The sequence below is a fragment of the Phascolarctos cinereus genome, unplaced genomic scaffold, assembly GCF_003287225.1.
Source record: "Phascolarctos cinereus isolate Bilbo 61053 unplaced genomic scaffold, phaCin_HiC Scaffold_5;HRSCAF=322, whole genome shotgun sequence".
Taxonomy (NCBI): domain Eukaryota; kingdom Metazoa; phylum Chordata; class Mammalia; order Diprotodontia; family Phascolarctidae; genus Phascolarctos; species Phascolarctos cinereus.
Window position 1 is genome coordinate 2,348,840 of NW_027555958.1, and position 13,574 is coordinate 2,362,413.

General features: G+C 54.6%; 1 protein-coding gene across 1 annotated transcript in view; it reads right to left on the reverse strand.

Annotated features, from left to right (window-relative positions):
- MCM3AP (minichromosome maintenance complex component 3 associated protein) overlaps positions 1–13,552 on the reverse strand; it is a 36,730-nt gene extending 23,178 nt beyond the window's left edge. Inside the window, 14 exon segments of the mRNA XM_020973364.2 lie at positions 69–231; positions 1,841–2,109; positions 2,620–2,817; positions 4,037–4,176; positions 5,291–5,487; positions 6,979–7,019; positions 7,021–7,133; positions 7,399–7,477; positions 9,854–9,898; positions 9,900–10,078; positions 10,211–10,517; positions 10,519–11,501; positions 13,189–13,325; positions 13,407–13,552. Coding sequence (XP_020829023.2) covers positions 69–231; positions 1,841–2,109; positions 2,620–2,817; positions 4,037–4,176; positions 5,291–5,487; positions 6,979–7,019; positions 7,021–7,133; positions 7,399–7,477; positions 9,854–9,898; positions 9,900–10,078; positions 10,211–10,517; positions 10,519–11,406 — 2,619 coding nt within the window. The 5' untranslated portion in view covers positions 11,407–11,501; positions 13,189–13,325; positions 13,407–13,552.
- Positions 13,553–13,574: the final 22 nt, after the last annotated feature.

Sequence of the window (13,574 nt, forward strand, 5' to 3'; positions counted from 1 at the left end):
TTCTCACTGCAGACCAAAGCAAACTCAGCAGCGTGCCTCCTCCTGCCCTTCCTCCACAGCTCACCCACCTGGCTGAAGTAGCAGTGCAGGAGGCAGGCATTCAGGTAGGAGGTGGACCGAACCAGCTTGAAGAACCTGACAAAGTTGTTGCTGTTCAGGGCCGCGAAGGCCTGCACTGCAAACTTCACCTCTGGTGAGTTCCGGACGTCGGGCCGGAACTGCTGCACCTCTCTGGGGACGCAACCAGAAAGCGATTCGTGAAGAAATGCAGAGCACACCAGCGGAAGGAGAGCGAGGATCACCAGGATAAGCATACACAAAACGGGACGTGTGCTGATGAGTCTACACCAGCCAAATGGTCTGTCTGAACCCTCAGAGCTCACAGCAAGCACACGCCAGAGAGGCGCGCTCAGGCCTCGCTACTGCCGGGGACCCACCCGGCTGCGGGCGTCAATGGAGGGAGGCATCCTGCTAGTTATTTATTTATGAGTAACTTCAAAACAGGACAGAGTCAGGCGTGTACATGTTACATATGGTTACACACGAGCACGGATGAGTGGACCCGTGCTATCTGCCGAGCGCAGCACTGAGAGCTGGGTGTATGAAGAGGAAAGAGCCCCCGCTCTCCAGGGAGGAGACAACATGGAGGGAAGGGCCAGAGGGGACAGCAGCACAGCAGAGGACGAGGCCTCCTCTTTAACGCCGCGTCTACTGATAACATGCTAGCTGTCTCGGATGGCGGGCCCAGGGCGCTGGTGACGGGGCTGTGGCCACACCTCCCCAGGGGCTGCCTCCAGGAGGATGCTGATGGCACAGAGCTAGAGGGCTGGCCCTCCCCAAACCCTTGGATCCTGGGCAGGCTCCCTCAGGCTTGGAGGGGAGGTGGGGACTGAGGCTGGGCCAGCCTGTGCTGCCTCTCCCTAGGCTGCCATCTCCCCTATAGAGTATAAGCTCCACAGCAGGGTTTATTTCATTTTCGTCTTTCTATCTCCAGCACCTTGCCCTGGGCCTGTCACATAGTAGGTACTTACCACACGCTCGCCGATAGAACAAAAATAACTTTGTATCCAATACGACACAACACAATACAAATACAGTACAAAACAAGAAATTTGTGCGCACAGACAAAGCTCAAACATACAAACTGGGGAAAGAAATTTTAGCTCACAGGTATTTTGTGGGAAGATAAACGCAATTTCCCAAAAAAAAACCCTTTTTGAATGATTCAAGAAGGTGGACAAGAAGGGACCCTGTCAGGCCATTCAAACTCTACCCCACAGCTCCATTTTCCCCAGAGGTTTCCCTTGAAGATGTATGCTTCATCGCAGACCTAGATGTTCTAGAAGAGCTACTCTAGGAAAAGCACAGATCGTCTTTTGCAATCCAAACACCACAGAGCTTCAGCCATGCTCATCTGCACACGGATTTGTTCACGTGTACACACATCACCAGAACCTGGACTTCCCCCAGTCCTGAGGTTCCAGGCACATTTTTGTTTTCCTGGTGCTGACATCTTTGCAGTGAAGGTCAGCCATCGGCACGCTCCTGAGCTCCCCACATTGCCCCAAGGTGACCCCCCCACACTCTGGGCTGAGTTGCCTGGCCCGGCCCTGCAGCTGCTGCTGTCGCCCCGAGGGATGCAGATCGATGGCCAGGCTGGCTCCAGAAATCCTGGGCGGGCCACTTTCCCTCTCTTGGCCTCAGTTTCCATGGGCTGAACTAGAAGAGCTCGCTATGGGATGCCAGTGGCCGGGATGCTCCTGGAGGACAGTTGCCAACCCTGCCCAGCCCCCACTCTCACTGCCCCTCCACTACCCACACCCCCCAGCGGAGGACTCACCTCAGGATGTCTCCCTTGTTGAGATTGAGCAGGACATTGTAGCCTCGGAATTCTGCTTCGCTTGCACAAAAAACGCCCTTGTTGGCCAGGTCCTGGTACATCTCCTTGAGGCTCTGCAGACACTTGGTTGTGTTCTCATTGTTGATCTTGGCATCAAAGGAGGACATGGGCTCTTCACACAGCGAGTGAGCACAGTGGATGTGGAAGCGGGTGCACTTTTCAATCAGTGACACTGTCAGGGGGTCACAGAGGTGCTGCTGAGTGACGTCCTGCCCAACGAGAACAGAGCCGGACAAAACCAGGCAGTGAGAGCGTCGTCGAGGGCCAGGGTCATCCTGGCTGTTACAAACCGCCTGCTTCTTACACTCATGCGAATGAAGGTCTGGCAGACAGACGTACACATGTACACACACACACATACTCAGACACACACCCACACACACTGCACGTGTGGGTGCTTTAGAATGACTCCTGGGACTTCGTTATCACTTTGAGCGTGGCATATCACCCTTGGAACAGCCAGGACAAATGGCCCTCCTGTAGCACTTTCCAAGGTCCTGCAGGACTGTGCTTCCTGCACATCTGACCTGAAGTAACTTCACCAGACACTCACTTTTCTCATCTAAGAAATGGGGACAAGCCTCCCACCGCCTGCCACCTAGGGCTAACACTATTGAGCAGGCCCCCCATAGCTGGGATACGCCAGAGAAATGGGAGCTACCACCCTCCCAGGTTTCAGCTTCCAGCCTGCAATTCTCCAAAGGAGGCCCAGGTCCTACCTTTCGTATTCCACGGGTCCTGTTCCACACAAAGTCGTACCAGTCACGCGAGCTCCCTTCCCTCTGGTCCATAATCTGGGTGACAAGGTAGTCCATGGTCATGCTGAGCACCCCCGAGGGACGCAGCTCATGAGGCAGGGGCTCTTCCTGGTCAGCCGAGGATCGGCTGTATTCTTTTATCGCTGCCGCGTGGTCCACCTAAGAAAAGGGTGAAAAAGCCTTCTGTTGGTTCACATTTGTTTTAATTCTGCTTGTCTTAGAAGGCCTGTGTACTCAAGATTTCACTAACGAGTAAAACCCATCACTCCCCCTCACAAGGGTTAGGAGTGGACAGGAGACTTCGCCAGTCTGGGAGCTCCCAACAAGGTAGAGCGCACGACCCTGCCTCTGCATTTTCATCTCCCCAAAGCTCCCCACGCTTCACCTCTGCACAAAGGCCAAAGAACTGTCTTCATACGCCAGTCAGCCTAGTCAGCTGTCCACTGTTCTCCACCTGCCTTTGTTGAACCCAGGCTGACTTAGATATGGGGACATCTAGGGGATTTTACTGGCAGGGTACCCTTCAATAAGGCCAATCCCACCCAAGTCCTGCCTTTTTAACCACTGACCCCTGGGTATGTCTTTCCATGACCTACATCGTGCAGCAGCAGCCTCTGCCTAGATTTGGGAGCATTTTGTGGGGAGCCAGGGTGCCCTCCAGCTACGTGTCTGTCCAGCCTTCAGGTCACTAGGGGGCCTCTGATGATAGCCAAAGGCACTGCCCATGGGCAAGTCATGCTGGCCACAGGCCACTAAGCATGTTTCCATTGCTGCCAGGCCACCTGCAAGTTGGGCCATTTGTTTACACTGTCACCAGGAGCATGCTGGGGCTGACAGGAGGGGCTCTGGGGGCAGTGAGCAGACAGACCCCGAAATGGGCCCAGAATTGAGGAGGAGGAAGCAAGTGGGCTGGATTACACCAGGAAACTGGGCGGGTCTTTCAATGACAGCAAGCTTCCCACCCTCCCTCCCCCAAAAAAACACCTTTAAAAGCCCACACAGCCTTCTGGGGATGCTACATAGAGCTGCCACTAACAGAATTCCAATCTTTCTAGAATCAGAATTTCCCAAAGCGTAGTATGAAGATGACAATGAGTGTCCATAGCCCACAGCAGATTCCCAATGGTAAAGTGGATGCATGAGCTGGTATCTCGTGTCGATGAAGAGAGCTACTGGTGGACAGCCTGAGGGCTACACAGGGCCCCCTGCACCCAGGGCAGACGTGAAGGACAGTCCCATGGGATATGCGGGCTTTGCAGCAATTACCACACCAATGAGGTCACAGTTCCAATCAAAGCAAAGCACTTGAGCACATACAGAGCCAACGTGAAGAAAAAGCTGCCAGGCTAAATCAAGGCAGGGAGCCACGTGACCCTACCTGATCCGTTCCAGGGAGAACTTCGAAAGAACTCAGCTGGTTCCTGGTTTCTCTCATGTAGCGCTCTTTCTCGGGACACATGTCTGGACACGTCCCCACAAAGGCTTTCGCTTTATCCAGATCGGTTCTTTTGACACGAGCTAGACATCGAAGAGAAGGAATCAATCAGCATTTGCCTGGAAGGACGGAGGACAACAAAACTGCCCCTGTCCTCGAAGAGCCCAGGCTCGGCACAGACCCCAAGGGGTGGCTGTGACCAAGGAGATACTGGAAGCCTGGAGGAAGGGGGCCTCAGGCGAGATGAAGAAACGGACCCCCAACCCAAATCGATGGGGAGAGGAGGGAAGGAGGGATCCCAGCGCAAGAGAACCTTGGGAGGCCTCGCCCTCGGTGCCTGGACGTCATCAGCCAGAAAACCCTCTAACAGTGGGACCGCCAAGGACAGCTCCCAGCAAACCGTCTCCACAAAAGTCTTTGCTATCAAGAGGGGAAGGGAAAAGAAGGGGGGAGGAAGAGCGGGTGAGCAAGCACTCATTCGGGATCCCCAGGAAGCTGAGCACTTCACAAATCTTTTCTCACTGGATCCTCCCAAGGAGGGGCTGATACTACCCCCATTTCACAGGTGAGGAAACAGAAGCAGAGGCTAAATAAGTAGACTAGGCCAAGGTCACACAGCCAGGAAATGTCTGAAGCTTAATTGGAACCCAGGTCTTCCTGGGTCCAGGCCCAGGGCTTGGTGTGCCCGTACCACCAGCTAAGGTTTTAGCTACGTCTCCTTAATACACAGAAAGTGACTCTTGGGCGAGACCTGAAAGTCCTTTTCATGGCCTCTATCTGTCCAGGGAGGGGCTATGCTAGTATAAAACCCCAATCGGTTCTCCACTGCTTCTCTTTCGGTATAGGCACGGTGCTCCAGATCCATTTAGGACGCTTCAGTCAAAGTGAGTGAGCCAATGCCCACTGACCGGGCCGTCAACCACTTCAGGTGCCCAGCAGCTGGCAGCCAGACATGCCAGGACAAAAGTGAACCAGGCCTCCCTCACCCTCAAGGAGCTTAGCTTCCCTCACTTATATCGACAGGGGTAGCCCCCAGGAAAACCGCGAAGCAATCAAAGAGTCGTCAGGCCTGACTTGCTGCAGCTGAAAGACGCGCCAGGAAGCGCCACTCCGGTAGGCCCCAACACAGCCGAGCACGGGCCGGCCAGCAGACAACGTGGGGCGGGGGAGGGGGATGGACGCCAGCCCAAAGCTCACCTTGCCTCATGATCTTATCCCTCTGGTCAAGGAGCCGGTACTTGTCCTCCGACGTCTCGGCCACCGTCCCCATCAAGGTGCTGAGGGTGGTCGCCGACAGGCTCAGGTTGTCTGAGCTCGGGACCTCGGGCCCAGAATCAAAGGGCTCCCCTTCAAACTGAAGAGACTTGGAAAGGCTCGATTTCTTCACTGGCGAGCTATGAAAAAGAACACCATGCTCAGCAGCATCCCCACACTGACTCGGACTTCCCTGGCCTGCTCCCCACGAGGAATCATGCCTTCCAAACACCAATGGCTTTGTGATATTGCACCGCCTCCCTGCGTAGCTCCTGCCCACAGTGAACCACCCAGGGGCCTTCCTTTCGCCCCAACCTCGTGTGAATGCCTGGGGCACAAGGGCTGGCCCCTCCTCAGCCCTTCTTCTCTCCCTCTGCATTTTGCTTAGTTTCTCGAGATGATGCCCTTTCATCACCACCCTCAAAGTCCTACTGGAAGGCCTCCATGGGGCCTTGAAGTGGCCCTGGCTTCTGGAAGGCTCCATCCCAGGGAAGCTCAAGTCTGTCTGCAGCCCAGCACAGCCAAGAGCTGAGGCCCCCACAGCCAGGTAACAGGAAGAACCACTCAGCCCCTCACTGCTTTTCTTTGATTCGTTTTTACTCAGGCTTGGAACATGACTACAACCTTTGGGGATGTCCTAACTGGAGGCGGGGTTTAGGGCTACAATTTCTCCACCATTGGGAAGTTCAAGCATATAAACTCCCTCCAACCTGAATGAGATGATGACACTGGAGTGAGCAGAGCAAGGAGAAGGATTTACAAAATGGTGACCCCAGAAAAGCCACTCAGAAAGCCTTAAGAACTATCCCAACCAAAGGCCCAAAGCCAACGCGCCCACCCTTCTTCCTGACCAAGCTGGGGACAGAGAGAGACATGCATGCTGTAGACATGGCCAAGGGGGAATGTGTTTGCTTAACTCTGCTGCAAGGGTGTGATTTGTCTTTTTACTGCAATGGTGGAATGGCGGGAGAGTGCCACAGAAATGTGCCCTATTCTTATTATCACATTTGAGAGTCATGAAAACCCCATGAACAAAGCCCTGGAAATATTAGAGCCTCCCACTCTTAAAAGAGACTTCCTGAACCCTAAAAGCTTCCAGAACTTAACCAGCCAATAGCCCCCTCTTAGAACACAGGAAAGCTGAGGCCCACGTGTCTGGCCCTCACGCCCAAGCTCTTTCCACCACAGCCAGTCCCTGCCTCAGGGACCACCAAGGTAAGGCATTACCAAAACCCTCATCTTTGTTCTTAGCACTAAAATCCAATGTGAAAAAAACATCCATTCACTTTTATTTCATGGGTCATAAAACACATGTGCCATTCATAAGGTCAATTCAAAACAGATCCTTGACTCAGATGTTCTGAATCATAAATGGACAAAAAAAGCTAGTGTTTTATAACGTGTAGCTCAAGACTACAGATGAGTAATCATTGATTCCTGACTGTCTACATGGGATCCCAGCAGGCAAGTCAATGAGCATATATTAAGCACCTACCGGGTACTGTGCAAGGGCACTAGAGACAAGCCAAAAATGAGCCCTCACATTAAGGGGAGGAAACACCACACGTGCCAACGAGCACATCCATGAGTGCTCCCTGGCTTTGCTCATTGGCGACGGCCACCAGGCCTACCTCTTACTCAGAAGACTGCCGCTACTGCTGGCTGCAGCTCTCAGGGGGGGGTTTGCGTAGCGGGGAGCGCTGGAAAGGAGGGTCTTCGCAGCTCTGATTGGCCTCCCCCTCACTCGATTGTTTCTCCTTTGGTGAAAAGTCCTTCTTGCTGGGACCTGAAGAGAAGAAACGTTAAGTCAGGAGTTTCTAAGGCCAGGGGGCTCCCCAGCAATCAGACACTACCATCTAGAACAAAGCCACGCCTGGGTGATGAGGACAGAACCTGCAGGTTACCGAAGACGCCAGAGGAGGGCACCGCTGGGCACTGAAGGAGCCACCTCCGGGTCACCCCAACCTGTTAGCAGCCACAAACGGCAGGTGCCACAGAGCAACCACCCACCACAGGCATTCTATCCGGCAGAAAAGCTCAGAATCACTCACTTGTTTTTTTCTTGTGCCAAAAGATGAGCACATCTTTATGCAAGCCTTTCCCTTTCTTCCGAGCCAGGGCTGCAGACGCCTGAAAACAATTCCAGAACCAATGAGGAGGAAGCAGAAGCCCCAAAGGGAGGGATGATAACAAGCCCAGAGGAAACACTCAGGGACAAAACAACCCTACCCAAAGCTAGTCGTGCTGCCAAGAATGAGCTGCTGGCCTTGAGAAGGAAAGGGGAGAGGACCCACTTGTACACACATAGTGATAGCAGCTCTTTGTGTGATGGCCAAGACTTGAAAATTGAAGGGATGCCCATCAGCTAGAGAACGGCTGAACAAGTTGTGGTATATGAATGGAATGGAATACTATTATGCTATAAGAAATGAGGAGCAGGCGGACTTCTGAAAAACCTGGAAAGATTTGTATGGTCCAATGCTGAGTGAAGTGAGTAGAACTAGGAGAATGTCGTACACAGCAACAGCCATGTTGTGTGATGACTAACTTTGATAGACTTAGCCCTTCTCAGCAATGCAGGGATCTAAGACATCTCCAAAGGCCTTGTGATAGAACATGCTATCTACTTTCAGAGAAAAAGCTATGGGGTCTGAATGTAGATCAAAGGGTACTCTTTTTAAATTTCTTTTTCTTTTCTTTTTTCTTGGGGGGGTCTGCATTTTCTTTTGTAACATGACAAATATGGAAATATGTTTTGCATGACTACGTATGTATAATCTAAAGCAAATTGCTTGCCTTCTCAAGGAGGGAGGAGGGGGTGGAAGGGAGGGAAAGAATTTGGAACTCAAACCTTTAAAAAGTGAATGCTAAAAAACTGTTTTAACTGGGAAATATTTAATGGAATAAATAAAGAGAGAAGGAAAGGAAAGAAAGGGATGCTAGCAGGGGCCACACAAGGAGTCAGAACAATTCCGTTAGGACGCTTCCTTCTCATGATGTAAGGGACCCACCCAGATGACATCAGGAGAACACAGAACTTGGGGGGTGGGGAGAGCAAGCAAGCCAAGAAGGTTCCAAAGATCAGCTCGCTACAGACGGCCAGAGGAACGTTTTGGCCATGGCAATTCTGTGTGTGTGTGTGTGTGTGTGTGTGTGTGTGTGTGGTGTGTGTGTGTGTGTGTGTGTGTGTGTGTGTGTGTAAGGGCAACTGGGGTTAGGTGACTTGCCCAGAGTTACACAGCTAGTGAGTGCTATGTGTCTGAAGCCAGATTTGAACTCAGGTCCTCCTGACTCCAAAGCCAGTGCTTTATCCACTGAGCCACTAGCTGCCCCCTACCTGGCAATTCCTGAAAACCACCTGTCGTGTTACAGATGGGTGCAATCCACCTTGGTGGACAGACTGCCTACATCAATGAAATCCCCTTGGCCCTCGACGAGCACAAAGCCACTGACACTCAGCCCTTGGGAGTTCCCAGGTGTCTGCAGGAGAGCTTGCTGACAAGGGCTGCCATCATGACAACATCTGATGATTGCTGAGGGATGCCAAATTTTAGGGGCGGCCACTGAGAAGTGGGAAGAAGGTGCTGGTTTCCTTTCCTGTCTGTTTCTCCCCCTGAGATTGTGCTTGGTGAAAACAAACGGAGAGCTCAGGGAACAGTTTGCGAGAAGCACCCAGTGCGGAAGCACCAGGGTAGAAGCATCCACGGTCGCTGTCTGGCACCAGCTGCAGCCCAAACCGAGCCACCACACATGCTGACACTTAGCATTAAGGGGGACAAAAGGGAGCAGGAGCAGAAACACACAGGAAATGGGTTTCCTGTCCAAGACTTTGGGTATGCGGTAGAGAATCAGAGGCCTCGGCCCACTGCTACAAACCTGGCTCCTTCTGCTAAGCCCCCAAACTGTTCTGTTCATGCAAAGTTCTGCCTGAGCTACAGTTTGGTCATAGCTCTCACAAGACCACACTCATGACCCAAATAGGAATGGGAGAGTACACAGGGAGCCCAGGTGGGCAGGATCCCAGGAGGTGGAGCCAGCAACATGGGCTTCCTGCCTGCGGCCACCTCTGGTGTGGCCCAGGCCTGGAACGCTAGCCCTCCTCCACTCCACTGACAAGCAACTCTTCTCAAATGACAATGCCTTTTCCCTGTTAATTAACTAATCATTTCCTGGTCATCTTCAAAGAGTATTTGTTTGCTCGCTGGCTCCCTCATTAGATTATAAGCTCCTTGAGGGCAGGGCCAGGCATGTGGCAGGTGCTCAGTAAATGTTCTCAGTGCCCACGAGAAGGGGTATGAAAACCAGGCAAAGGCAGAGGGCCGGTCACCAGACAAGAGCAAGAGAACCCCAAGTACAGCCAGAGTGCCGCACGCACATGCCCCAGATGGGCAAAAGTGGGAAATGAGCCCAGCTCCTCTGTGGGGGAAACACCCAGGATGAGAAGGCAGAGAAGAGCCCCAATGAGCCCCACAGAGGGAACCCTACCACCTCCAGCAGAGCACTCACGTGGTCAGAGAAGTGCACAATGGCCAGCTTCCGGTTGCGCCGGGGGGTAGACGCGCTGCACCTTCCCAAATCGGCCAAAGTGTTTCTCCAGGACCACCCTGTCATTGAGGTAGTTAGGGATGTTCTTGCACTGAATGGCGGTGAGCTCGCTCTGTGACAAGCTGCTGGAGCTGTCCACACTCTCCTTCTTCCCCCAGCGGGAAGGGGGGGCCCTGCTGGCAGACCCTGCGAGGGAAGTCACCAGAAGGGGGGGGGTCAGCGGGGATGGAGAAGGGGCCCACGCAGGACAGGCCCACACGGAAGACCCACAGGGCCGGGGAGCGGACGCCCTCGGGATCTGCTGTGGCTAGCACGTACCTGCCTGGCTGTCTTTGCTGTCCATTTCCTCCTCCTTCAGCCGGGGGGCAGACAGCGCTGACTGGCCCGCTCCCGCTGGAGCAGCATGCTCCATCTCGCTGGATTCCAAAGCGCTCGCTTCCTTTTTCACTTCCTTGCTTCCCAGGCGGCCACTTTCTTTGTTGCTTCTCAGCACGTCCTGCAGCGTCCGGCCAAACAAGCCGCCGCCACGCTGGCGAGCCAGGCGGGGAGGGCGCTTCTCTGGAGGATGATCTCCCCGTGACAGGAGCTCCACATCATCGGGGGCATCGTAGTCTCGTCTCCTGGGGGGACCGGTCGTGGTCTTCTTTCCTTTTCAGCCCTTTCACATGCCCAGCTAGCAACAAGCCTTGGCCGCCAGCATCATCCCGCCCTGGTTTGCCCGCTGCTTTGCTCGTGGAAAAGGGCTCCCCCACAGACCCCAGTGACGCAAAGCTCGTGAAGCTGCTCCCAGAGCTGCCAAACACTGGCTTGGGCCCCCGCTTTTCCTCCTCCACATTCTGACTTGATGGAGCAGAGGCAAAGGTTGAGTGGGGGGGGTTGCCAGCCGATCTGGAGAAGGTAAAGCTTGGGCTGGTGCCTGAGCTGCTCAACCCCTGGGAAAACGCAAAGGAGGCTGGTGCCTCAGGTGCACTACTAACTGGGCGGGAGAACGTGAAAGAACCTGGAGCGACCTGGCTCTGTGTCTTCTCCGGCTCTGCCTCAGCCCCAAAGATTGGTCTGAATGTTGCATTTTCGGGAGTCTTAAAGCTGAACTCAGATCGCCCCAAATTACCACCAGATGCTTCTCCGCTACTAAGCCCGAAGCTGGTGGTGCCAGAGAAAGCTCCAAGATTGCTAGACGGCTTGAAGCTAAATCCCGGCTTGCTAGGAGGTGCAGCTGCTGCCGGGAGGGCAGGAGCCTGGACCGGGGCCTGGGCAGAGGACAGCCTGATACTGGAGGCAGATGGGAATCCTACCGTAGGTCCTGAAGAAGCCTGAGTCGCCCCAGAGGTCTGGGAAAAGCCAGAGGACTGTGCAAACCCCGTGTTCTGTCCTGAGCCCACATTGTTCTGCCCAAAAAGCGAGGGCTGACCAAATCGAAATGGTGGCTGAACCGGAAATGTTCCCAGTGAGCCACTGGGAGGGGTGGAGAACAGATTTGATTGCTGCCCCCCAAAAGGATTGTTGGGGTTCATCTTCCAAACCAATTATTGAAAAGCAAAAGAGATTAAGAGAGCTACAAAACCAGCTGCTGATTTAAGCTTGTCTTCATCCTGGCCATCCCCGGAAGCTGAAAGACAGAGTGAGATGACATTGTGATAGCTCCCAGAGGCTCACAAAGGGCTGGAGAGGCGTTATCTCATCTGATCCTGGAAGGGAGCGCATTACCCCCATTTTACAATGGGGAAACTGGGACATCCCCTGAAGTAAGCGACTTGCCCAAGGTCACACAGTCTGAGGCAGGGCTTACATTCAGGTCTAGCTGCCTCCTCAGTCAGTCAGCGCTCTATTCCCCATGCCACTTGGTGCTCTGCTGTTCAATACTGACAAATAAGAAATAATATGAACTTATAATTCTAGGCAGGAATTAACTCAAAGCCAGCGGCACCCTTACTGTTTAAAAAACAAGAAGGGGAGCAGCAGGCCTAGTAATTTAGCCACACAGTCCCCCAAGAGGAAAAGACTCTTAACAGCCTCTGCATTTAATCACAATGAGGCCTCAAGGTGTGAGAGAATGAAAGATGGAGCTGGATGGAGCCAGGACTGAGACTGCAGCCCCAGCTCCTGCTCCTCCCTGAAATGTGCAGTCTCCTTCTTGGTCTTCAAAAGCTTTCCCTGTAAATGAGAGGTTTGGCCTAGAGTGGAAAGGGGTGGGGGGAGAAAGGGGAGGGAAAGAGGGAGGGAGAGGAGGAAGGGGGAGAGAGGGGGAAGAACAAAGGGGAGAGAGAGAAGGAGGGAAAAGGGGGAGGGGAGGAGGGAGAGAGAAGAGGAAGGGGGAGAACCAGCATTTTACACCAAGGCATCTAAGACCTGGGATTTGGTCAGTATAGACAGTCCCTCCACCTGAGCTGATGAGCAAACCCACCCATAGAACAACTGACATCTCTGAGTTGCCTGAAGCTGTCACCCAGCTATGAGTGTCAGGGCTATGGACTAGAACCCAGCTCTTCTATGCCCATCCCGGACACCTGCTTAACAGAGGGAGACCCCTCCCCCCATCCAACCCCCAGCCTGGAGGGCCTAAGGAAGATTCATGTGACACCCACTCTCTTGGGGATCCCGAGGAGGCTGCTCTGTCAGAACCAGGGCTGAGGGTGGGTGCCTGCTCCCCACCTAGTGCACACATGACACCCCCCAGCCCCTCCTGGAGGGCGGGGACCACTCTCAGGCTCTCCGCTGCCAGGAGCCCTGCCCCCAGAAATGGCCCCCCTCCTCTGCAAGGCAGCTGGGGGGCGGGGCTCTGCTCCAGCTGAGAGCTCCCCACCCCCCAGGGCTGAGCCTCCCTGCTCCTCCCCCGGAGCCCCAAGCCTGGAGCCCATCCCCTCTGTGCTGCCTCAAGCCCGCCCCAGGCCGGGTGCTCTGGCTCGACCCAGCCTCGGAAGTCCTAACTGTGTGACCCTGGGCCAGTCCCTTCACGTTCGCCCGCCTCGGTTTCTCCATCTGTAAAATGGGGACCTCATGACATCGCCAAACTCCGGCTGCCACAAGCAGACCGGCTGTTACTGTTCCTCCGGTCACTTATGGGGTCCCCCAGCACCCCGGTCACTGCCCCCCTTCTCCAGGACCCCGGAAGCCCTGATTCCTCTGCATGGCCCCCGACCTCAGTTTCCGAAGCCGCTAAATGGGCAAGTTTGTCCCCAAGCAGAACGAGCACTGCTTAAACACCTGCTGTGTCCCAGGCTCCGGGCTAAGGTGAGGACCGGGAGGAGACCTGGGGTGGACCCCACCCCCACCGCTCCGGGCCTCAGTTTCCTCACCTGTTAAAGCCAGCGGGGAGGAGATCCCCGGCCCGGGGCTGAAGAGGCCTGCGGGCGTGACCGCCTCGTTTTACAGACAGCGAAACTGAGGCCGGGGCGGTGAAGGGGCTGGGTCCGGGCTGCGTCTGCTTCCCTGTCTGGAAGATGTGAGGGAACGAAAGGGGAAGATGAGGTGACGTCTAAGTCTCGACCCGGCCCTTGCTCCTACTGGCACTCACCCACTGGCAGCACGAAGAGAGGGCCTGGCGGACGTTCGGCCGGCCCCGGGTCCGAGCCCAGCGAACAAGAGGACAAGGAGCCGCCAGCCCGGCGGGCCGTAAACAAAGACGCACCTGAAGCCGCTTCCGGTCGCGCCAGGAAGTTTTGTCCTATCCCGGTCCCGCGAC